The 26,299-nt window shown below is 39.8% G+C and overlaps 2 protein-coding genes across 10 annotated transcripts; one reads left to right on the forward strand and one right to left on the reverse strand.

Moving 5' to 3' along the window:
- Positions 1-1,100: 1,100 nt before the first annotated feature.
- Positions 1,101-11,950, reverse strand: pms2 (PMS1 homolog 2, mismatch repair system component). 4 transcript variants are annotated; one of them, XM_035405766.1, is made up of 15 exons: positions 11,913-11,950; positions 7,543-7,682; positions 7,263-7,349; positions 7,061-7,163; positions 6,441-6,624; positions 5,774-5,941; positions 5,263-5,360; positions 4,917-5,016; positions 4,731-4,815; positions 4,326-4,478; positions 3,329-4,244; positions 2,426-2,593; positions 2,227-2,327; positions 1,905-2,074; positions 1,101-1,674 (listed from the first exon to the last, which is right to left on the reverse strand). In XM_035405766.1, the coding sequence occupies exons 1-15, from the start codon at positions 11,930-11,932 to the stop codon at positions 1,531-1,533; spliced, it is 2,637 nt and encodes an 878-aa protein (XP_035261657.1). In that variant the 5' UTR covers positions 11,933-11,950; the 3' UTR covers positions 1,101-1,530. The 4 variants fall into 4 exon arrangements, with proteins under 4 accessions (XP_035261657.1, XP_035261655.1, XP_035261656.1 ...); XM_035405764.1 differs by having other exon boundaries at positions 7,263-7,367; XM_035405765.1 differs by lacking the exon at positions 11,913-11,950 and adding an exon at positions 8,140-8,657 and having other exon boundaries at positions 7,263-7,367.
- Positions 9,931-24,616, forward strand: eif2ak1 (eukaryotic translation initiation factor 2-alpha kinase 1). Of its 6 annotated transcripts, none has more exons than XM_035405771.1 (15): positions 9,937-10,412; positions 12,655-12,822; positions 13,384-13,520; positions 13,627-13,670; positions 14,062-14,161; positions 14,297-14,377; positions 14,522-14,618; positions 15,165-15,193; positions 15,590-15,934; positions 17,440-17,548; positions 18,115-18,221; positions 22,609-22,729; positions 22,812-22,891; positions 23,452-23,685; positions 24,051-24,616. In XM_035405771.1, exons 1-15 carry the CDS (start codon positions 10,280-10,282, stop codon positions 24,177-24,179), a joined length of 1,914 nt encoding a protein of 637 aa, XP_035261662.1. In that variant the 5' UTR covers positions 9,937-10,279; the 3' UTR covers positions 24,180-24,616. The 6 variants fall into 6 exon arrangements, with proteins under 6 accessions (XP_035261664.1, XP_035261662.1, XP_035261659.1 ...); XM_035405768.1 differs by having other exon boundaries at positions 9,939-10,412; positions 15,165-15,222; positions 15,577-15,934; XM_035405769.1 differs by having other exon boundaries at positions 9,940-10,412; positions 15,165-15,222; positions 15,580-15,934.
- Positions 24,617-26,299: the final 1,683 nt, after the last annotated feature.

Below are 26,299 nucleotides of genomic sequence, written 5' to 3' on the forward strand. Positions count from 1 at the left end.
ATATAATTACACATTATATACTCATATTTAAATCCACACCTTTAACATTACGCAGTCCTTTCTGGAAAATCACGTTCCCAGAAATTGTTGCTGGTGTTTAAGTGTAGCCCAGCCATGCATTTCTGTACACTCTCAGTTCAGTACTGGCTCATTGTTTACCAGATTACTGCCAAAACTAAATATTGTTACCAAATGAAAGGGGGTATACACTTACTCTAAAGACTCATACCTATAACATTATGTAGTATTTTCTGTGAAGTCATGTTCCCAGCAATTGTTGCTGGTGTTTTAGTGTAGCCCGGCCATGCATTTCTCTACACTGTCATTTAAGTACTGGCTCATAGTTTACCAAATTACTGCCAAAACTAAAACTTGTTACCAAATGAAAGGGGGTATACATTTACTCTACAAACCCATATCAAGATTAAGTGCATTTCTTTCTACTGTAGTACTCTAGTAGCACAAGACCTTCGGTTTTTCATCCAAAAGGGCATCTTAATAGGACATTTTCTATGCTTCATTTTTGTTCTTGGTGCATGTTTTCTCTACCATAAGGGCACTTGTAGGGCACCTTATGGGGCAAAAATGAAGCATACAAGTGTCTCATTAGGATGCCCATTGGATTCCCCCATGGTAGAAAAAAACACTTCATTTTTGCCCTATGGTCACACCAGAGGAGCATTCGGGCTGCTCAAGTATGGTGTGAGATTAGGGCAAAAAAGGTCACATGGTACTTGGGGCAATAACTAAATGTTTTCTGCCATAGGGGCACCCTAACAGTTTCATGATGCGCTGACTTGCTGTGTAGCACGTCGATCTGTGCATCACCCAGTCCCACTGGCTAATTTATGGTATTTTGATAAATGTGTACAATCATTCCAAATATATTAATGTCTTTCATGCCAAATAAGTATTTTAAAGACAATTATGGCATTACCCCTTATTGAATTTCTTCCCATTTCTGTTCTCAGTGTTGGCTGTGGCATAACCAACATAGCACTATTGGTACATATTTAGTTGTGTGCACTTAGTACACATAAAACAAAGTGATCCCGCAGGCTTTCCCCTTGATATTCTTAACATTATTAATGTATGTGACATCAGATATTTAAATCTTTATTTTAACACATCACTTTTGTCGGCTCCATCTGTCCCCTGCTTAAAATTTAAATACCATCAAGACAAATACTTTATTGAGCATTTTATGTAAATCTGCAGTTTTTATAACACAAATGGAATGGACAGCATTTCAAAGCAAATGCACTGCTACATTGACATAAAATACCATTTAACATTTTAATATAAGGTTCTCTAAACAATACATACATTTTATTGAAAACTAAAACTTGCTATGGCTTTCAGATTTTAAAAGCCAGTATTTGTTCAAACTCAGTTCCATTTTAATGTATAATGCTTTATGTAATACTCTGGTTCAGTTACATGATCAATGAAATGTGATGTTACAGTATGTGTTTCTCAGTAGTCAGCAGTAATCAGTCATTCATGCTTGACCAAGGCCCAGCATGAGCTTCAATCTTGTGAGAGCACGTCAAGGTTAGCCAGGTGCCTCATGGTAGGTCGGCCATGTGGGCAGTTCCATGGCTGCTCAATCTCCCCCATATGCACTACCAGCTTCTTCATTTCACTGATGTTTAGTGCAGTGCCTATCATCACCTGAAAGCCAGACACAGAAAAAGATAAGCTTGTTCAGCCATTACGTAAATAGGCAGTAAGTGCACGAAGCTCAAGGCTAACTTCACTATTTTAAAAAAAAGACAAATTTGGCACCCAATGTAGGGCTGAAACGTCTAATTCCCACCCTAATTTGGAATATCCAATTGACTACTTTAGTCGCGTTCACGCGAAACGTCCACTGAGATCTTTCTTTGCAATGGTTCTCTCACCGACTTGCGACATGCTCTGGAGGCAAACATCTGCCTAACGCGAGAGGGCCGGCACATGACTCCTGGGCTGTCACTCAGCATGAAGATCATTTCCTCGATGTCACTAGGGCCAAAGGTCCAGTTCTTGCTGGTGGGTAGGGATACCAGCTTCACCCTTTCCGTGACTTGGGCTGCAACACACAGTATAACACTGTCTACATGCAAGCACACAAAATGCAAACCTCCTTCTTAGGGACGATCAGGAGGACCAGCTGTCCCAGAAAGCCATGCTGAAATTTAGCATTTGAAATGCCCAGTTATGCCCGTCAATGTTGATCCCTACCTTTTTCATCAATGATGAAATCAAAGCCATTTTTCTGAAAGATTTCCAAGTTCTCAATCAATACAGTCTCACTGACTGCTGGAAGATGCAGATTCTGTGGACTAAAAAGAAGTTCCATTACAAAAATTCTCCAGAAAGCCAAATGGATGAATCAACCCCGTTGAGTTACCCAAAAAAAACAAAGTAAACTATTTCTCACGCTATGAGTCTCTGCCCTTGTAAGACAGTGTGCTGTTGCAGCATCTCAAAGTTGTACTTCTCATCTGAGGCATGCTGGTCAATCATGAAGACGTCAGACTTCAGCTTGGTAATGATGAAGCCCAGGTTGAATTGTCCGATGATCTCCATCTCCCTAAACATGTCCTTGCTGTAACAAAGGCAAATGATAAAACTATGAAACACTATAAGGACAAAAATCATTTTTCAAGTGACTTCAATATGGCATTTCATGTTGGTCATGGATGTCACAGGTGTAGTGAAATGGGTAAAATTGACAGTAACTTAATTTCTCATAAATAGCCACTACATGCATTCTCTTAAATGTGAGAACATACAGTGTACTAAAAATGATCGGAACCCTTGATAAAGACGAGCAAAAAAAGCACTTTAAAATAAGCATACCTCAAAATCAACCCAAATTTATGGTTAACGGACTATAAAATGACTGTTTTGTAATGGCCACCTCAGTCTCTAGTCTTGAACTTGATCCATAATTTTTGGTAAACTAGAGGAGGGCAGTGCACACGCACAGGCCAAAGTATCTATAGCGTCTTGAAATAATCTGTATAGCATTTTAAGAAATAAAACTATCATCTGTTTTAAAAAACAGCAATTTTGTTAGTTTGAATTTAATTTTCCAATTTTTGAACATACTCCAATTTCTGCCTTTTTTGTTCATTAATGGTGCCAATGCTTATTGGCACTTTATGATTAACTGGGAATGAGAAAAAAAAAATTATCATACTGAATTATTAATACACTGAAAATGTCACAGTACAAGTATGCACATATATACATGTAACAAAGCAGATATGAAATAACCAGGAACTGATTAATTGCATGTATGTAACGAAGTGTATTCTGTCCCAAGTGATGAAAGTACCTGATCTCCTTCTTCAGCTCATCCTCAGCACTCTGGTTCTCTCCAGGGCTGATGCTGGCCCTGAATCGCCTGTACTTGAGCCCTTCTGCCCTCTCGCTCTCTTGTCTCTTCAGCCTCTGCAGCCTGGCTGCCAGCTCAGGCAGGGAGAACTGCAGCGGAACGGTCCTCTTCCGCATTTGGACAGGAGTGTCCACCTTCAGCCTGCCAGGAGCGGCCTGAGCTTCTGAAGGTGACTGGGCTGTGCAGGTTTCAGAGACGGGCTCATCCAGCCTTGCTCTCTTTGTTCCAGGACTAGAGCTGCTGTCCTCAGCGGCGTGGGATCCCTCTAAGCTCTCGCACTCAACAGGTTTATGATCTTCATCCCACGATCCCCCTGCGCTCTCACTTTTAATACTGGGCTCAACCTCCTCTGTGTCTGGGGAGCTGAACTCTGACACAGTTCCACACACGCTCTCCGGGGTCCCCGTGACCGAGTCACGCTCTGACACAGTGCTTCCCCTCCCCGAGTCTATGTCACTACCTGCTTTCCCTTCGCCCCTGTTCTCCTGTGATACCAGCCCCTTCCCAGGGGAATGTTTCACTGCATCTCGTGAATGTCTGAAAAGTGACTGCAGAGCTGGTCCACTGGCGCTGCTGCTGCTACTGCTGCTGCTGCTGCTTTCAGTGCTCCTGAAAAAGCACTGCAGCTTCTTCTGAGCTGGGCCTTGGTGAGGGACTGTACTGGCGATCTCCCTGGTGCCCACACCCGCTGTCTGGTGCAGCGAGAACGCTGCCCTCAGCCCAGCTAAGTTCAGCGATGACTTAGCATGCGTGAGACCAGGCTCTACCGTATCTTTGACTTCAGAGGCAGCTTCAGAATCACATGTGTTTTCACGGTTTGTCACAGAAGTAGAAGTATCGACTGCTCTAGATACATCTAGAAGAAAAAGTGAAGCATGCATAAGCAAACAACTTTATCAGTGACAAGGTTATATAAAAGTTTCAGTTAAATGCTTACGAGGCATGGGCAGAGTTGTGTGGCTGAGGCTGATCTTGTTGACACCAGTTTCATACATTGCAATCATTGAGCTCTTCACGGTGGCCAGCAGCAGCTTCTCTTCTTGGAGGAAGATCTGACGCTTATCCGGTGTCACATTAACATCAACGCAGTCTGGGAACAGAGTACGCACCACAACATCCCTCTGAGCACAGCCAAAACATGTGCAATCACAATTTTTTTATTTTCATTCAACACTAATGTGTGTTAACATTCTTTTAACACACAAAGCTGTATTTTTTTTTTTTTTTTTTTTTTTTTTTAAATGCCTAACACTAGCCCAAATACAATACAGCTACAGGATATTAGTTTAGACCTTCAAAATGATCAATTGCTTAATAGGTCTGTGGTTTAGAATACTCCTACCTGAAGCAACAGTTATGTTCAAGGCAACAAATGGATACTGATGTCTGTTAAACATGTGATAGACTTCATTTACAAGTTTGGAGACCTAGAATTAAAAAAAAATACTTTACTTAAACAGGTTAAAACACAAACCAACTGCAAATCATTTGGAAACAGTTTAACAATTTATGTGTACAATCTATGAACCTTTGATGGATCACAGGGCCTGTTGTTGATGTAGAAGAACTGTCTGTCTGTGGAGCTTCTGCCCACACCGTGATCTCCTTGAGACACAAAACCTGAAATCCTGAAACACATGAATTCAGATACTAACAACTGCCCTTTCAACATCACAGGAAGGTTTAAAAATAATTTATATGGCTTTCATGTTGAATTATATATCCAAAGCAGCTACTCTATAATTTGCTCTCCCTATTAAATGGCGTACGGACATGCGGTTCAACGTTGGTAATTCCGCATTAGAGCCACGGATCCTCCAAACAGGACATGTTCATGGCCACTGGATGCAGGAGGAAGTAGTAGCCTGACTCACGTAAAGAAGTCCTCAGGCACTCCCACCCCTCCAAGACCGTAATCCTCCTTTACCGCCTCTGTGGGGGGCAGCTGCCGAAAGGGGACCACACTCTGGAGCTAAAGAAAACATATACAGGGTCCGACCTGCTGAACGTAGTGACTAAACTTGGTGATACTAAAATGAGTACACACATGGTGTGAAGCAAACAACATTTATATTTAAAACTGAATTCATTTTGTTCTTAAATGCCACTAACCTCCAATCTGAATATGTAAACACTAAATTATCAAGGCATTCACTCAATTGCACCTGTTCATTGCTCAATGAAGGACATAAAGACTTGAAGCTTTGAGGATAAAGACAACTTTGGATGCTTCAGCATGACAAAAATTTACTTCCATGAGAATCAAATACAATGCTATGCAGAAAGCCACTGCGATAGGCAACCAATCTAGGGTCTACTTTTTAAAAAAGGAATTCAAAGTCCAATTGACTGTGAAACGTGAACAAAGATAATTGAGTAACTGACCTGCCTGGGTCCAAACACTGCTCCAATATTGTCTTTCATGCTGTGGCTGCCACTGGTACAGAGAACAACGCTTCGCTTGCCCTGGCCCACCTGATTAGTACAGGTGATGCGCACACCAGTGGAGATGATACAGTATGACTGCAGGACATGTACCATCTTGGAGTATTCCTGTAAAAACATATTGCACACAAAAAACAAATTCATTTCGATCTGGGATTTCCAATATCAACTGAAAATTCAACTTGACTGTTGATGCCTCAGAAGGACAGTCAGAACTACATTCAGTGGCCATAATCTGGCAGGTTTCCTAAATCTCTTTTAAACACTCACAAAAGTGAAGATAAAGTGCTTCAGTTGACACCATCATAATTTCAATGTGCTGGTTACTTGCCTTACTGGCTGTAACAAAAACCTGTGGCATTGATGAACAGTCAGAACAGATCTAGGCCCTGCATTCAATTTAACACAAATATAGAAGTCCTGGGATGGAATCTCATTCAAAGATGGCTCTAGGAAAGCTTCTATGAATTATGAAGTCATTATTTAGAATACTAAGTCACCTCATGTTCTAGGATATCCAAGATTACCAGGAGCACACTGGCCTGTGGGGACTGGAATTACCAATTGTGTGTTAGGCTAGAAGTCATAAATAAAACTATGACAGTACCTTCTTGATGTTGCGCTGGAACTCTTTGTGGCGTACAGGCAGAGTGTAGAAGAGCTGCTGCAGAGTCACCGTTGTGCCCTGCTGGCGAGGGTGTGGGCTGCGCTGGGTCAGCTGGCCATTGTGATCAAACGCCAGGCGCGTGCCCACCTGAGCAGACTCGTGGCATGTCACCACGCACAGGTCGCTGCAGACAGATGGCCGAATTCATAACAAGTCATTCAAAATGCAAGAAAACAAGGTAATTACACAGATCGGTTTACAATAAGACACCGACCCAATTTCAATCACCTTATTTTGGCACAAATAGATGACAGAAGTGACCAGCAAAAGACCAAATGCAGACCAAACCACAAACAAATATGCAGAGCGGTCAAAACAAATGAGAATTTTACAAATCCATAAATCCATTTGGAAACCACAGCTGCAAATTATGGTTATTTATGCCCAAGCAGTTTCAGGACACCCATTTCAAATGATAGTCCTGCAATCTGCCACAACCACATCTCTAAATGACAGCATAATAATAAAAAAGCCAGAAAAGACAAGTGGGCAATAGTTTGCCATACAGAAATGCCGCAACTTTCAGCTGCGAGTAATGCACAACCAACAGGCAGCCATACCTGAGAGCACACAGCGAGCTGAGGGCTTCTCCTCGGAACCCAAATGTTTCCACATGAATCAGGTCTGAGAAGTTGCTCAGCTTGGAAGTATGGTGCTTCAAGGCTGTGAGCAAGTACAAGCATGCAATACAACATTAGAATATGAATTAAAAATTACATTCAGAGAATACATGGAAGAAGGAATTCAAAGTATGCCACTCACTCAGTCCTTCAAAGTTGGCCTCATCCACCCCTTTTCCATTATCTGACACTTCCACCTGCTCTGCTCCATACTCTTTCAGCCTGATTTCTACAAGTATAACACATGCTGAGAACCATCGCAACCCAGAAATGAAAGTTAAATGCAACTTCCAAAATATCTGAAGATTCCAGATTTTTCTATTTATACAATCTTTTCTCTATAATCCTACACAAAAAGTTTATTCGTCATTAAAAATACTAAATAATATTTAAATGTCTACAAATGCAGCAATGTTACTTGCCAACAATGGTGGCTCCTGCGTCTATGCTGTTTTCCACCAGTTCTTTTACAGCTGTTGCCAAGGTCAGGACAACCTGTCCAGAGCAGATCTGATGCACAGAGTGACGGTCTATGGGCCTGATGGCCGGAGCTGGTTCTGGGCTGAGGGACATACGTTAATAAATTATCAATGTAGCTTGATCGTGGCAGGTTTTTTGTAGCTAGCTTAGACACAACATATGCAGCCAATTACGTTACATACAATATACGCACATAAGCTACTCCGTTCTCCAGTAGTGATGATCGATAAAGCGCAATGACTATCGGTAGCAGCTTTAATACTTTCTTGGCCTGTTTCCCAGTCGTGGATCAAGCCTAGTCCTAAACTAAAAGAAAAACTCCACTGAAAATTTTTTTTTTAGTCTAGACCAAGGCTTAATCCATGTCTGGGAAACTACCCCTCTACTTGGCGTAAGTTTTAAATAGATAAATACAGTTGTAAAGAATACATTGGCTGTACTCGGTATGCTCCTTGGATAACTAGCCAACTAAATGGACCAAAGTATCATAGCTATATTAGTTATTTCCATCAAGAAACACAGCTAGCTAATTAACTCACCAAGCGTCATTCATTTTGACAGGCTGTCATTTGTCTTGAATTCAGAGAAGGGTGTTTATGGCTAGCTGTTCACTCTAAACATTCTTCGGTGAGCTACAGTTTGTTGGCAAACCAAACAAGCCGAGGAACGTCAACTCCATTAGCCAGACTAAGCTGCACAACAGTACGTCGTATCCTTAAAACAGCTAGCTATGATTCTTCTGATTATTTAGAGACAAACAAGCAAGCAAGTAGAACGTAAATGCACGTGCAGCATACTCTGTCATGACATTCGTGAATTAGTAACAACAACGTTGTATGTTTCACTAGTTACCACGAGACTTCGACTCCTTCTTACATAGTTCCAATAGTTCAGTACATGCGTTTCTGTGATTCTGCTTCACAGAAAAAAAAAATTTGCCGCGCCGGTAAAAGTTACCACAGAAATAATCTTCTTCCTTTATGAATTACGTATTTTCAAGACCACTGAAAGATGTATACCGCCACCTACTGCGCTAAATAAAGGAGCACAGCTGCTTGGAGGAATCCGATCTAAACCCTTTAATCCACGCAAGAAATAAAACATCTCAAACACCTCAAAACCCTGTACACTCAAAATCATATTTTTAATAATAATAGTTATATTCCACCCAAAGGACCAAGAAAACAATAATATTCTATTATTTAGATTTTATTCAGTTGACTTTTTTTCATCTTGAAAGCAACAAAGTCTTTATGCTTCCCATCACAGGAGGATTTGGCATGGTTATTTTGGACATCATGTTGTGTATGCACGCAACAAAGAGATTTACATTTTAACAGTCAGCAGGGTGTCCATTTAGTGGGCTGCTAATCTATGACATTCAACTAGTCACATAACTCTTAAAATCATATCTTGATTTCTGAAATTCAGGGTGGATGTTACAACAATAGATCCTACCAGCTCAATTGTTCCACCCATTTTCATGACACAGTATCATATATAATACAATTCTATTTATAGTGCAATATAAACTATTGCTCTATTTTTATTTTATATCATTTTTCAATAACAGCACTTTTCTATGAAATATTGTGTAATACATTTTTCCAGATCAATTTAAAATGTAGCTCTTAGAATAACTAATATTCTTTGATATTTCTGTCACTTAATGCTCTTTAGGTTCTACGAAGAGTATGGTAATTCACCCAAACTTAATTCTGGTGTTAAATTAAGCAATATTCCATAATGCAAATCAATTAAATATGCCCTTTTCTCCAACTTTTCCACACATGCTTACTCCTAGAATGTGAATTCATTTTTTTCTATATTAACTTCCGTCTCTAAACTCAAATTAATGTATGCTGATGTAATTCATAATCCACCACTTTTCAAATCACAAAGCTTTTATGGAAATAAACTGCATAAACAAGACAAAGGTCTTAAAATCAAAGTAACTAATGCACATGCATGTAGATAGGGCAAAAACAATACACTCGTAGTGAAGTTCAAACAAAGCAAAAAATGATCCTGAAACCTCAAAGCCTTTATTCTGAACAACTCATTTAGACGAAATTGTTGTTTCCCTCACATTCATTTTTACATAAAAATTATTTCCTATATGCCATGTGCTATGCCCCAAATATTGGTAACAAAAGTGGAACATTGCTATATTATGGGAATAGCATTAAAATGGTTTGGGCTAAACTGCTCACCGTACGGAGATGATGCAATTTGACAGTTGCATTAGGGACCGTGTGACAATATACACCCATGTAAACACGAGCTATGCGTAAACGAAGTGTGCGTATTGAGAATCATCTTCAGATAATTTTCTGTGCTTTACTAAATGTTTGAATGTGGTTATGTATATATGGGTTCTCTTTTGAAATTGTTATTTTATGTCCAATAACTCCTTCAACTGAAATTTTATGACAACCCACTATTTAAGATGTCTGAGCAGTTCGACATGGCCCTCTACAGCTTATTGAGGCTAGCTCACTAACTTCACACTCGTAGCAACGCTCTCAGCAGACCTGGAAAAGTATAGCTAGCGCCTCATTGAAAATAAAATGTTGGCTAATTAAACTGTTCTCCTTAAATAATTACTAATTAGCTACGTCTGTTTACTAATGTAGCAGTTAGTTATTCGAGATTAATGGGAAAAGAAAGTTAATTGTAATGGAGGAAAATCCGAGTAATGGCAACCTCGTATCAGTTCGGACGAATTTAACCTTAGTCACCAGCAGCCGAAGACATGCGAAAAATGTTTTCCCATTCCCACAAGAGGAGGACGATATCGTTGAATTTGACAGTGAGTAATTGGCTAACTAGCCAAAGAAACAAACCTGTTTATTCGCGTAAACTAAGCGGCTAGCTACCATTACCAGCCACTAGCTAGTCAGCCTAGACTACGTCCCTATACTTCTGCCTCTATATTAAAGGAAAGCTAGTCTATATAGGACTATTAATTATTCGTTAATTAATTCAGGTGTGTTCATTTTTTGTAAACTGTCTTTCCGGAATCTGGGGTCTAGACACTAAATCATGGACATTTCTGTAAAACAAAGAAACAATAAGGTGAATGAATACAGTTGGAAACTTAGCAAATCAGATGAGACGGTCGCTAGAAGATAAAATAGTCCTTGGACAAAAAGCGGTGTTATAGTGATTTATAGAAACATAGTTTATTTCAGTTTAAAAGAAAAATAATTAACACGTATATTGTTCCATTCGAATTCAAAGTAAAATCCCCTCTGCGTAAAAATGTTCCTATTCAAATTCCAGTTTTAGAACTGAATTTGAATTCACCCCCTATGAACAGAAATTGTTGTGCAAGTGACTCCATGAAGAGACATTTGGACTCGAAAAAGTAGTATTTAGGACATGAGTTGAGCTTTGTGACATTCATAACAAAATGGCAAAACAATAACCTGCTTTAAATAGGAATTATAAATATTTTAAGATCATTAGCGATTAAGGATATTTTAGACGAATACAGAAGTTTCCGGTGGCCTGCTGGCCTCACAGTGGCAGGTGTAAAGGCATCAATTTATTTGTGGTTCAAATCAAGAAACTACACATCAGTTAACTCCAAATTAGCTGCTACAGGTTTTACGTGTGCATATTACCTAATCATTAAAATACATTTTTAAACATTGAATTTGGTCTCATACAGATATATTTTTTTAAAACCAGTCAACTTGAAAGTGAAAATGCACAACAATAGGCAGTCCACATTTATTTACCCTTATTGTCTCCCAATTTGGAACACCAGCTTTGGGTATTCATGCTCATCCTGTCATCCTCTTCTGATAATTGAGGAAAGCTCATCTAACTCACAAGAATAAGGTGCAAGGCAAACTAAGGATTGCCGTGATGACCTAGGTAATATTGTAAGAATAAATATTTGTATGGAATTGTGCCAGTAAGCAAAATGTCTTTACATATTTATTGTTAATCAATTGCTTTTCATTGCTTTGACAGTAAAATTAACTGTGAGTTGGAACTTTAGGCTTCCATCTAATGCCAGATAATCTATGGTGGGCTGATGAAACCATTACATAGATCCTCAACTATGTAATGGTTTCATTATAATGATTTGAGAATTATTATATGAAGTTACAATGAACTTGCTATATACAACATATTTTTCATGTAGCTAACATTTGTAATGCAAGTAGCCAATGTAACATTTATTTCTAATTAATTATATTTAGATGTGCCAATAAGCACATGATTTTTAGTGTAATGTTTAACAAAGGCAGTTTTACATGAATGGACATCAAGAGTATCCCGGCTTGTTTATACTTACATATTCAATACAAAGACCATTTGTAGTGCCTTACTGCCTTTCAGAATGAGTGGCAAACCACACGGATAACAAAAGCACCCTTAATTTAAGTTACCTGTGGGTACATTTTTCCTACCGGTTTTCTATAATGTTGCAATGTGGGTCGGGTGGAGGGGCGTTTAGTTGTGTTTCAAACTGATAAGCCCTGCCAATGAACACACCCCATGCATAAACAAGATACACCAGCAAAAGGCTTCTTGAAGTGTGGTTTAATGTTAAATTGCTATCTTATTTTCATACAAAATGGACATAGAAAATAAAGACATTTTGACACTAATTGCCAAAGCTATTGCTGAAGGTAAGTACAGCTGTTGTTGTTTTCGTATTTGTTGATGCATTAATGAAGTCAACAAACTGCCTTGTATGAGCAATATTTTCTTTGCTGTTAGCACTCCCTGTTAATGTGTAATGCCGTAATGTGGCCTCATCATTCCGTTTTATGAGTATTAAAAAGCATTTTGAAACAGCGTGAGGAAATGGTTTGGAAGCTCAGCATAAATTCAAAAGTTTGAAGATCTCGGATCTCAATCGGGATACTACTGTTGTACCTTTGAGCAAATGTAAATAAAACTATCCGGCTGTATTTAAGGATTATGTTTAAAAATGAAATCTGTGTAAGCAAATAAACAGTGACTAAAATATCATCTATGAAATGTGTCTCATGAAAAAAAAAACACTTTGTTTCCCCTTGTTATTAACGCAGCCTCCGATTCCATGGGGAACAGTGATGTTCTGGTGGGTGGCAAACAGTACACGTCCATCCAGGAGTTTGCCTCCGCCATCCCAAACCACCTGCTGCTGGGCTCACTGCTGGAGCACCTGTGCTTTGTGTATGAGAAAAACCCACACCGCTCTCGCCTGCTCTTCAAAGGTGAGCATTCTCTGTCTGTCACTTTTCTTGTCTGCAATGTTTTTCTGTCAGCCCCAGGAGGATGCGCCCCTTATATGATTGCACTTACCTTTAATGTGGTAAGAATTAAGAGTCCGTTGGACGGAATTGATTCTTTAACTTTTATTTCAGAAGGTATTTTGCATGGAATGCAAAGAGCTGAAATGTTCATTAAAAACGAATGGTTTTGATTCAGAGCTTTAGATCTCCAGGTGTACACTAGAGCAGGGGTTCTGAAACTGTCCTCGGGACCCAGCTTATAAGTGTTTTTTATTCCAGTGGTAACTGCAACTTGTGAATTCCTACAGGCTGTCAGTTACTCATAATTACACACTGCCAGCGTCAGCTGAAGAAGGATTTCTCCTCTTACAGGCGCATTATATCAGAAGTAGTTATGCATGCTATGACACATAAATGCCCCACATTCACATTCTAAGGTCAGTTAATACTTTCATTTTCTTTAATGTGCTGTGTGATTCCTATATAAAGGGATAACATTTTTTGACTGCCAAGCTTTTGTTGTTTTTATGGCCGTCTCCTCAGTGATTGGTCAACGTTTGGCTGCAATGAACCTTCTGTCTCCACTGGCATTCAGTGATGAGTTCAGCACAGTGAGGCTGCAACACAACAGAGCCTTCACTGAGCTTCTCCATGCTGCTAGTACATCGCTGTTCCCTCAGGTATCTCTATGAGTTTCATGCTGTACTCACACTCTGCTAGTTTCTCAGATCCATTTGCCATAATCCACCTGAGACAAAACTTAATTTGTGCTTGTTTTGCTTCCAGGATCATAAGTATTTAAATTCTGATAACCAGAGCGTTACATTAAGGTAGGAATATTTATTGTGTTTATTTTTATGATAAGTATTTTTTGTTATTTATTATGTTTAGTTTATTTAAAATGACTACTCGCTGTTTTTGTCTTGATATTTCTTTCAATTCTCATTCTGGAACAATGTAGATATCAGATTTTTTCATACTTCTTGAATATTTGTAAGTCTCAAAATTTAGAAAATACAATTAAAGATGAGAAATCATTTGAAATCATGACAGTTATTTACTTTATAGTCCTTAAGTTATTATGTTGAGAGATTTTGTCAATTAGCTGACTTGTAAAGCTTTTTTTTGTATCCAACTGCATATGAAAGCGTGGAAACCTGTGGTATAGATTTCAAGTTTAAGTTTGCGTCACACATTTTTTTTTTTTTCTTGTTATCTTAGATCAAAGGAGGGCCTCTTCCAAGCACAGACATCTCGCTACCTCAGTGAGTTTGAGGAAATATGTACACTGGGCAAAGGCTCATATGGCAAAGTCTTCAAGGTACCACTAATCATTCTTCTAATGCGCCTAAGACCAAAGCAAAATAATACGATAATCAAAATATAATGGTCTTGGAATCTGTCCATATAGGTTGCTTGCCGGTGTATTTACTATACAATCTCTTACACTCAACAGGTGCTCAACAAGTTAGATGGCCAGAATTACGCTGTGAAGAAGGTTCATATCAAGAGTGTCACAAGGGATGACTGCATGAAGGTTCGTTGGAGGCTGACGTTCAGCGTCTGTATTTCAGACACGTTACTCTGATAAGAGGCAAAAGAGAAGCACTGCTTCACGGAAACCTGTGTACATTAAAGGATGTGGTCGAGTTGAACAGAATTTTACGAATTTTATTGGCAGGTTCTCCGGGAGGTGAAGGTATTGTCCAGTCTGCAGCATGCCAATATAGTGGGCTATCACACTGCATGGATGGAGCATGTGCAACCTGCAGTGAAAAGTAAGTGTACAAACACTCTGTGGGACATATATGTAGTTTACATAATGCTTCAGTAAAACCTGTTTGAAATATAGTCCATCACAGTCACTGTGCAGGACAGCACTGCAAATATGCAAACCTTTCAAGAAACCTCTTGGTATCAGTAATCATGATTCACATGTTTTTGTCCAAAAAAATTTTATTACATTTTGGAGTGTGGAATAAAAGTGGAATTTTGCAGAGCCAATTTTATCAACTTTTGTACATGTGAAGACATGTACAGTTTCTGAGATCGTATGCTTTCGTTTGTATGGTGAGATCATATCTAACAGATTCAGATAGCTTTAGCATTAGCAGTCATGCATTAGCAGGGGCCTTGGACAGTTGCAGGGCTTGCTGGACTTTATTACCACACTTACTTGGTTACATTAAAGCAATTAAATACAGTTAGCTCACCCCACATTGTTTCTAGTGTTTGAACTGGTTGTCGACATTAAAAACCTTTGCAGGACAAGGATTAGGATTATTAATTGTTGTGACCTCGACACTGTGACCTTCCTCTTTCAGCTGCCAAATCCATCCCTTCCAAATTTCCAGCTCTGGAAACTAATTCATTGAGAGACGAGTAAGGAAACCATTTATTTTGTTATTGAAGTGATGGCACTACATTGCTCAAGTCATACTTGTGGCATGACTTTTTTGTCGTGAGTTTTCCATCTAGTTTCCTTATTTACATATTGCTTATTCTCAGTTGCCGCCTTCAAACTCTGGAATGCCCTCCCCCCTGACATCCGTACCTCTGACTCACTCACCTCCTTCAAATCACGCCTTAAAACCCACCTCTTTTCCCTAGCTTTCCCTTGATGTTTGTCTTCCCCCCCCCCTTTGAGTTCATGAAAAGCGCTATATAAAATAAATGTATTATTATTATTATTATTATTATTATTATTATTTAACTTGCTTTTGTCACTCTCGTCAGCAGTGCAGAGGAGAGTGATGCCAGCAGCGTTGGCTCCTCCATTGTGTTCAGGAGCTCTGGGAGTGCACAGGATGCACTCACGGATGTGAAGGCTTCAGAAAGCGCCCAGGAGCCAGGCTCAGTCTCCAGAGACCAGCAGAGCCGGGCGGCGTGTCCCAAAGCAGCGCTCAGCGAGGAGGACTACGTCCCCTGCGTGTTCCTGGGCCCGCAGCGCTCGGGGGCAGCTGGCTGCCCAGCTGCCAGCAGGGAGGGGTCAGCTCTCACAGGAGAGGAGCTCAGCAGGAACCAGCTGGAGATTAATAACAACTCCTACATGGACGTGGACAGCCAGCTGTGGGAGGAGAAGTGCCCTAAGGAGGTGAGAGAGCCACCAGTGCAGTGTAGCTCCCACACTTTTAAGGGTCCTATATCAGTGGCTGCGCATGCTTATAAGGCTGAAACCCTTAACGTCAACTGCAGCATTCAAAGTAGATACTAATAGTTCTTTAGCAGTGACACTAGTAATGAAGTCATCCTTAAAACAACTGCCACACCCAGTTATACATTATTATGTGGGTTACCCACTTTAATTAATAGACATTTATAATACATATTGTTTCAGTGTATTGCACTCTGTGGAATGCTAAGTGTCAGTTTTCTTTGCACGTTTGAAGGTGTGCACTTAAGGGTCTACATGTTTTTACAAATCTATTTTTCCTTTTTTATAGCTACTCAGAATGAAAACTTTTTGTTAAATAGTTAGTACTCAGAAAACATTGTGGAGTGTATACCAAAAGTTGATGTGTGAGTACTATATTTGAGATGATGCCATGTTCAATGAATGCATTTGCATTTATTGCAGCGTAGTGCTGTAGAACATTAGTGCAGAAATGGGGAGGTTTGCTGTAGTGGCTTATTTTAAATTATTTATCGATTTATCCTTTATTTGCCAGGTATTCTTCTTCTCCTAGTAACATACAAGGTTGTCACCATTAATTAATTCAGCACATATTAAGGGCAACAAGCACAGCCAGTGACATCATTAACAATGTATCAATAAATGAATGGGCAAATGTATAACTGCTTTTAGTATGAGCATAGTGCTTAAATCATAAATGCAACATGGCCTCGTAATGTAGATGATGCCAGACGGTGATCGTAACAACCGCTTTACATTAGGCTAATGTAGAGCAGTACAATACTAGGCTTCATTTCAGTCAGGGTATAGGATGATTAGGTGCGGATGGCTAAGCATAGCATATCTCAGGGTCCTGGTGAGGAGGATGTGGTCTGAACAGAGTGGTTTAAAGATAGTGGATGATTCTGCATTTCTGATTGTTGCAGATATCTCATTCCTCCACTGGGGGGCCTAGTGAAGGAAAAATACAAACTTATGGATATGTGGCCAAGGACAAATTAAGAGCTTGTATTGTTTAAGGTGGACCAATTGTAAGGAACAATAGTAATCTATATCACCATACTACTATTTTCTTTGGGCCTGTCTCGGTTAGATAAGTAAGAGATTTCTGTAACATAAGTGTATTTTGCACTTTCCGTTATTGCTTATTTCTTAAATTGGTGCAGCAGTTAAACATACCAAAGGAAGTGACATATACCAGTCTTATCAAAAAATGTTGGATGAAAATTTGGAATGAATTTAAGCAGCCCCCGGAGTTTGGTCAATTCCAGCAGTGTTTTGACAATGCAATATGTCACATAACTTTCAAATATTATGGAAAGTATTTTCTTTTCTGTATGGAAGAAATTTTATACACACAAAATTTGAATTAATTGCCATTCTATTTACATATTTCTTTCGCAGTGGGCGTACTCTGTGGACAGTGTTAATGCTACAGCAGTGTTCCCTCTGTCTCTGTGCCTCAGGTGCAGTTCTGCCTCATGCTGTACATCCAGATGCAGCTGTGTGAGCTCTCCCTTAGAGACTGGATCCTGGAGCGCAACAGCAGGCCCAAAGAGGACCTCTCAGACGCCGGTGAGGAGGCCACACCTTGTGCTGTAGTTATTTATTTATTTATTTATTTATTTGCCGAGCAAGCGTGCAAGGCTACCAAGGCATGTCACATTCCATAAAAATCACTGGAGCAACAGGCATATCAAGGGCAACAACAGTGATGGGTACAATGTTCTCTTCCACTCTCAATATTCCCATTTTTCTGTGCAAGGCTTTCTATTCAAGATTAACCACAAGATTCAGTTAGATGCACCTCTTCAGTTCAAGAGTGTAATTAATTTAATCAAACCAGACAGTTTTTTTATTATTCAGTCAAACAAACCTAAATTTCTTTGGCTGAAAACACAAGAAGCAGGAGTAGGTGTGGTCTTAAAATTGAGCGGGATCCCTTTTATCAATGGGCCTGCCCTTTGCAAAGAATCTGTTTGCCTGTGTCTAACTTTACAGTCCACACTGTTTAAATACATTTTATTAAATCTACCATAATCAAAGAAAAAGACTTAGACATTTAGCAAGAATGTAGGTATGTTGGACCAGGACCGTAGTATCTGCAATTTAAATGAATGTGTTTTTGTATTGATCTGCAGATCCTTACGGATGTGTGGATACAGAACGTACATTCAGCATTCTTCGGGCAATACTGGAAGGGGTGAAATATATTCACTCAAAGGGAATCATGCACAGAGACCTTAAGGTATGTTATTGCCTTCAACTGCACTTGTGTGGATAACAAAGATCATAATGTGTAAATATACCAATGCCTTTTCTTCATGGCTTTATGTATTTAAATTAGTAATGGCACATCAGATATGGCCAGCGGTGGCATGTACCTCCACAGTGTTCACATCTGCGGGTGTTCTGGGTAAATGCCCTGCTGTTTGATTGTCTACACTCGGGCGCATACCAGGAAACGATATTCCCACTGGGCACTTCCAGCTGCTGTACAGGAAGCTGTGTAGCTTTTCAGGCAGCATCTCCCTGAGTCTGGGTCTGGACCTCTCCCCATACTGCCGGTGTATGTGGATCCTGCATGTGTCCTGGAGGCTGAGGGGGTGCTGGCAGAGCTGCAGCAGCAGGTCCCTCTGGGCCTGGTGCTCGGGCAGCAGTAGGGCCCTGGGGAGCGCCCCCTGGCTGTTGGTGATGCTCAGGGGGTAGGTCAGCCCGAGCACTTTGCACAGGAGCGACGCTCGCTCCAGGTTGGCGGTGCGATCTAGGAGCAGGAAGAGGCAGTTTTCGCCCAGGGAGGTGGGGACGTTGACGTCGGCCCCGTGCCTGAGGAGCACGTCCGCGGCCTCCTCCCGGCCGTCCTGGCAGGCCTGGTGCAGGGGCGTCCGGCCGGCCCCGTCCCGCGCGTTGGGCGCGGCTCCGTGCCCCAGCAGCAGGCCCACGCAGCTAAGGCCCGCGGGCGGGGCCGCCCCGGCTGCGCTGAGCGCCGCCAGGACGGCCATGTGCAGGGCGGTGGACCCGGACCGGGGCACGGCCGCGTTCACGTCCGCCCCCTGCGCTACGAGGCTGGCGGCCATGTCCGCGTCCAGCGCGGCGGCCGCCACGTGCAGGGGCAGCATGCCCAAGCCGTCCGGCGCGTTGACGCGGGCGCCGTGGCTGGCCAGGATGCCCACGGCGGGCAGGGCTCCGTAGCGCACGGCCAGGTGCATGGCGGTGTGCCCGCCGTCTCTCTCCACCCGCGCGTTGACATCGGCCCCAAAGTGACACAGCAAGCTCAGGCAGGCCTCTGCTCGTTGCTCAGCGGCGGCCATGGCGGTCTCAAACTTGCTGCGTGGTTCGGACCCGGTCCTGGTGATCCTGGGCCAGTGAGAGATCACTAGATGTAGAGCACTGCACCCACGGTGGTCCCTGTATAGTGAATTATAGTTACATTTAAGTCAGACTGATTATAGTGTTCATCAGAACTGTTCATATTCATGTATTCAGAAGCATACGTGTGAATTACAAAAGAAGGTTGATCTTGTGTTAGTTCATGCTGAGGTATAGTTTGCAGACAAAAATGTGGTACATGTGCTATGAGCAGTTAGTAACACAGCTTTTTAACACAGCAGTTAGTAACACAGCTTGAATTTTTATGTGGATTTCAGTCTTAGCCTGAGACAGGGCCACCAGCAATAAGTTGGATTTCCAAAAACAATGACTGTGGATTAACTTGTGTTTATTATGCATTCACAGCGAGACTGCATCTGTTGTGTTGGCAAGCCAGCATTGTGCTGGCTTGCCAAATGGTCTTCTTGATAGATGGACTGAAGAATCACCTAGTGTCGTCAAAATAAAATGGAGAGTGTGTAATTGTAAATAGTAAAATATAAATGCAAATTCTGAGTGTTGATTGTATTTTTTTGTTGTTTGTTTTTTACAAATTGGCAATATTTTTATCTGGATTTCGCATATTCAAAATTAGGGTTTTACTGGGTTTTGCTTTTTGGAATAAGGTGTTTACATGGGCTGTATCATAACTAGAATACTTGGAGTTTTATGAATATAATTAGACACCACATAATGGTGTGCATGTGAACTTGATAAGTGACAGTTTATATATATAACATGATGCTGTATGGTCTTTTTGAAATGTGTTGTTTTGAAATGGTATATACAGGTCAGTAGCTGTTACCTTCTCTCTGGGTCAGCACCAGAATGCAAGAGGATTTCTAGGCTCTGCACTTTCCTGTAAATAGCAGCCAGGTGAATGGGCAAGATGGCAACATGCTAGGTGGGGAAACAAAGCCATTTTAATGCAGGTGAAAACCCAAATTGGACAAAATATTCCAGGAATGTGCTACACCTTCACTTTGTTCCATTTAAAGTGCTGCCCTGTTCAGAGATTCAATTTGGTAGAGAAACATGCCGGTATCTGTTTCAACTGAGTTCTGATGTAGCAACAGTGGGTTGAACCGTTAATATGTAAATTTGGTGGCTTGGAACAACTAAATCAAACTTAATTTTAGTAAGTAACAGTAACGGGCTACATCTCCAGCAATCTATTTCTTACTCTCTTCAGCAGTCCTGTTTGAAAACGCAAGTGCTTCACACGGAAACCTTGGTTTTTACAGTCACAGCTACTGTTAGCTACAGTATTATTGTTGTTAACCTTGTTATTGTAGTTATTGTTATTTAGTAGTTCTGGTTATTTTAAGGAATTTGTCATGCCTTAGTAGCTTTCAAGTGTTTAAATCATAACTGCTCAGTGAGGTCAGACTCAGATCAGTTCTCAATCAACAGCTCAGTCACCCCTAAGTAGTACAACAACAGTGAAAACAAGAGTCAATACTATATTTACTTATATGGATTAACATTCCTGCATATGCTGTGACATATTCAGATTGTTTGAAAATGCTTTCAATCAAAATCAAATACAATTTCTAAAATTCTGTGAAATTAGAGCCTTTTTTCTCAAAGCTGCCATAAACGACTGTAATGAAAGGAATGTGTCACCAAATTTTTCTCCCTTGAAGATTGTTTAGCATCTGTTTTCAGAATTTATGTGAAACAAAAAGCAAAAATATGTCAAACACATTAAGAATCGAAGTGCTTTTCATTCATGGCTAAACGTATCCAGTTGAAAGATCAGGTTATTTTTTTTTCTACCTGTGAATGACCATTCCCAGGAAATCCAATTGGTGAGTGGAGTGGAGAATCAGATGAGCGGATTTTCAGAATATTCCTAATCTCCATTGCATCCCCTGTCAGAATGGCATTATTTAGTGCTTTGTTAAGTGAATGCTGAATAAGTTCCCCACCAGAGTTTGCTGCCATTTCCTGTCTTGAGTTTCCGCAATTCTAATTTGCAAAGCTCTGTAGAATATTCATGCTTTTGTGTATCAGCTGATGATGTGAAAATATAGCAAGAAAATTTCTTATCTAGATTTTGCCAGCTTTCACCGCTCTGAAGCTTGCGACTCCTTTACTTACACGCAAGCAGTAACACGCCCTTTATCTCCACACTGCAGCTGAAGTTCCTGTTTTTCTAGTGCTGTGTCTGATGCAAGTCTGAAGTTCTGCAGCGTTTAAACTGAATGACTGCTTCTGCAATATGTTAACCAACTGAAATGTCTTGGGGAAAGCAGTTTCAAGTTTGATCAATGCTCAAGTTAACCAAGCATCATCCTGAAGTTATCGTTTTCTCTTTGTTGTTTGTGGCTTTTTATTAAACTATGGCTATATCTTCAGTCATATATTTTTCAACCCAATAAAAGCTGGAAACCAGGCGAACTGGAATGAAACGAGACGTATCCCCTCAAGAAAAAGAATTTGCATATGTTTTGCCTTTTGTACTTGCATTATGTTCATGTTAGCATTGTGCCAGTTAATCCAACAAACCACACATTATCCACTGAAACAGAATATACTGCATTATTTTGTAATGTATAATAATAGATGTATTTCAGAGCAATTTGTTTTCTAAATTATATATTGCTGAAAGTGACTTTTTTATTGCAGTTGTACTCTCCAGCACTGCTCTTAAGAATTAAGAATCAGTCTCAATGTGCTGTCCCTGTTAAGAATTTTGATCCTATGAATGTTCTAGGCAGTGTTCCCTGAAAGATCTGGGAAGACCTTCCCCACTATGGCCTCATTATGTTGTTTTTTCTATTATAACTACATAATTTACCATCCTTATAATATGTGGTATGAACGTTCCCCAGACATGGTTGACCACTTGATTTTAGTTTTCATGATAGAAGTTTTCATGATATTTAAGGTTTCCATTAGATGTGTTTGCAACTGTCCCCATCTTCAGTACATAGCATGTAGTAAGTTACCTGTGAAACATTCTACATGATCCAACATGGTCTGACATTTCTCACATTCCTCAAGTTAACCAATTACAATGACTAATGGTCTGGATGCTAGACCTTTCTATTGAGATGTTTTTAAATGAATGCTAATATGCATTTGTACTTTTTTGTAATACTGTATATTCTTTAAATTTTAAGAAGAAATAAACACAGTTATTGCCCATTATAAATGGATGTTAAAATATCTGATGCATGTCAAATGTTAAATCTTGCCTGCAGCTATTAAAGAGTCATGTTAAATAGTTGTGCGACTGACCCAATGTCATTTTATTTCAGCCAAGAAATATTTTCCTTCATGGACTTGACTGTCATGTGAAGATTGGAGACTTTGGCCTTGCTTGCAGAGATATCATTGTGGATGACCCTATGCAGCTACCCACCAGCTCACACACCAGTGGTGAGAACTCCAATTGGAGTCTTAAAACACAGCTAGCTAATGTATTCTTAATGCAATACAGTAATTTACTGTTTTTTTTCAGGCTCCTCACACACCACTGGCGTTGGAACATTTGTCTATGCTTCTCCTGAACAACTGGAAGGCTCTCATTATGACTCGAAGGTATTTATGCAACAGGGAAAAAAGCAGGTATAGGATTTATGTCCAACAGCCCTAAGGGTTTTCCTTTTCTGTTTTTCCTCTACTTCTTGTTTTTTTACTAGTCAGTCCTATCATATATTTCTCAGGGACTGATTTTTCAGAACTTTTAATCTGGATCAAAACAATCAGATGAACAAGACACAATCATGCCATCCACTGGTCAACGTCACCGTGCGGCTAAGGGAAAGTATCACAAGAGGGAACGCTTTGATAACCTCACACCACTTCAACAGAACACAGACATCATTTACATTCAAATGTGGTTCCCTGAAATCCTTTACAGCCAGGAAAACAGCTTTTCATCCAAACAAATCAAAATAAACATTTGAGTGAAACAAAAACAAGAATACTCTAGTCTCTAATACTCCAATCTTAATGTGATTTACTTATACGAACCAACCCTTGGAAGAAAACATATCCAAGTCAAAAAAACATAATCATGATATGCTGGATTCAGTCACGTTGCAGAGTAAGGTGGAAGTCCCATAGGCTGAAGCACTGTTCCTTATTGTTCTTTGCAGTCAGACATGTACAGTGTTGGCATGGTTGCACTGGAGCTCTTCCAGCCATTTGGAACTGAGATGGAGCGCGTGCAGAGATTAGGGGAACTGCGGCAGGGGAAGGTTCCAGAAGCCTTGTCCGAGCGCTGGCCAGAACTGGCCAAATATATCTGCCTGCTGACCAGCCCAGATCCCTCACTCCGGCCCAGCGCAGCCCAACTACTGCAAAGTGAACTCTTCAGCAGCATGGACAGGGTATGCACAGAACTGAACCTGTTCATTTGCTATTGCTACCGTTTTAAAAAATATATGCCTTATTCAATTTGATTTAATCGTAAGACCAGGGGCTGAATTTTTATTTAAGGTGCAGTCTAACTTTCCAAAGGATGTCCTTTTCAGCTTCTGGTGTTGAAATGACTGCCATTTTTTTTTCAAAATGAAGATATTGTCAGTCTCATTACTGGAAAAACTTAATGCATGTTTCTCAAGAGTCCAGGAGAAACTATTTGAATAGTTTTTGTTTATTTAACAAACTATGAAATCCCTCAATTTCAAAAATGGTTCAATTCATAATGGGGACACGATTTGATGTTTTGTATGGTCTTTCTCTCCCCTTAAAGGTTATCTGCAGATTACAGATGAAAGTTCAGGAGCAGGAAGAGGAGATTGTTCAGCTGAGAAGACAAATCAGCGAACTGCAAAGCTCACAAAATGCAACGCAACAGACGCAACAGACGGACCTGACTTGACTACACAATGGAAGAAGCTGCTTATATCAGGCTTAAATTTATGTGTACCATATGTGAATAAATTATTGCAGATTACAGTTTTATGAGAATCACATTCTACATTTGACTGTGCCATTTTACATTACTAAAAAAGTAAACCTTGTGACTGATATCTTTTTGGGGTTGGTTTGATTTTTGTGCGATGAGTTCAGAAGATGGCTTAACAGTATGTGTAAGCCATCTTGCATTTCTCAAATAAATCATTCACTAGACTGCGTAAGGAAACTCTTTCAGATTTTAGGTGTAGAAATCCCTACAAGTTTTCTTTCTGGGGAAAAAGTCAAGTGCTTTTCTGTTGCATTGTTAACAGTGAAGCTAGGTCTTTTTCCATGAAAGTACTTTGTAAAGGAATCTGTTAAAATCTCTTCAAAATACCAGAAATAAAAAATACAAATGTATGCCATCAACCTAAATAATTATCTTATTTTCATTTTCTAAACTTGCTCACAAACTAAAGTTTTTGTTTTGGGTTTTTTTTAATTTAATATATTTAAAGAAGAGCCTTGGCTGGGTCTTCCTCATCCATAGACTTCCATTCATTTTGAAACAAAGCCATATAAAATATTTTGATGAACAAATCAAATGTAAACAAATCAAAAAGATCCTGTGGAGAGCTATCCTATCTATCATTGTTCAGTCAGAAGACATTTCTCAATGTAATGAAATTAGCTTGCAAGCTAACCATTACACATTGTTCAGCCTTTGTTAGGTATTGTATGTGATAGGTGAAAGTTCAGAAATTGATAACGTAATTCAGAGTTGAATAAAAGGCCCATTTTGTGAGAAAAACAGTTAGTAGGCCTATCGTGCGTGTATAGATTCAGGCCTCAAAACTGCATAATAGTATTGCACTATTAAGAATGTTCTCCTTTATAGCTTATTCAAGAACTACATATGCTACATATTCAATTATGCCATTACGTTTTTTGCGAGCGATATATATATATATATATATATATATATATATATACTTTTTTGGCTAGCTGCTTGGTTGCACGAAATTTAAATGAATTGTGTTTGCCAAAAGACATGTCAGAAACCAGACCGGGAACAACTTTAGGTTCTAAATCGGAGAAATCAGGCCACCGTATGTGCCCGGATCTGATGCAACTCCTTGGAGTGTCAATATCGTTATAATTTTAGCTAATTAATTGATCAATCGGTTCTTTACATCTTAAAAGCCAACGAAATATAAACGGGGTCAAATACCGTGAAGACAGCAATGCCGCTTGCCTTCCACTGCCATTAACTACTACGAACCGAAAACGTGCTACTCGCAGCGTTTCACAAAGGCCGACCTTTTTTTTCTTCGTCACATACTGATGATGTCACGATCACGTTGCAAGACCACTTTTAGTTTACTACATTACTATACAGTTGGACCAGATTGTGCTTCATCTGTCACAACACAGTCTACGAAAAATGCTCAGTTTAAAAAAGCCATTTGTTTCAATGTCTTTAAATAACCCAAAATAATTAAATGGATATGCGCCGTATTCTGTATCCACATGGGTACGGAAGAATGTTGATTCTTTTTAAGTTATTTAAATACATAGGTTACAGAGCACACAACACTGTTAAATAAAATCATTTGCAACTAGGGCTGTCACCCAAAAGGGAACACCATTCTTTTCTAAAACTGGATTCTATATTACATATAAAATCCATCACAATATATTAAGACAGCATAGTTGCATTTTTGGTTCCTTTTGCAATATTTCCTGTAAATGCCAACAAGTTATCGTCTAAGTTCAGGATGTTAGACCTAACAGCAAAGTTAACTTTGTTAGCTTTTTTCATTTATGGCGAGATCAAACTCAATATCCTGTATCATCTCGTACATGGCTTGGGCGTTCAATATAGTCTATTGCCAAGTAGATCCCTGCATCATGTCTATAAGATGATGATGATAATAATAATAATAATAATATAACATTTTCGCAAGACTTTTCAAAACATCAACTGCTACAACTACTAACTTAACTGCTGCAGTTCATCATATCCAGACCAGTAGCTCCCTCTCATGTACATGTATCATACAACACTACTGAATACTGAACTGCTCAAACTTAAATACCCGG

Source organism: Anguilla anguilla, chromosome 2 (genome assembly GCF_013347855.1).
Source record: "Anguilla anguilla isolate fAngAng1 chromosome 2, fAngAng1.pri, whole genome shotgun sequence".
NCBI lineage: Eukaryota > Metazoa > Chordata > Actinopteri > Anguilliformes > Anguillidae > Anguilla > Anguilla anguilla.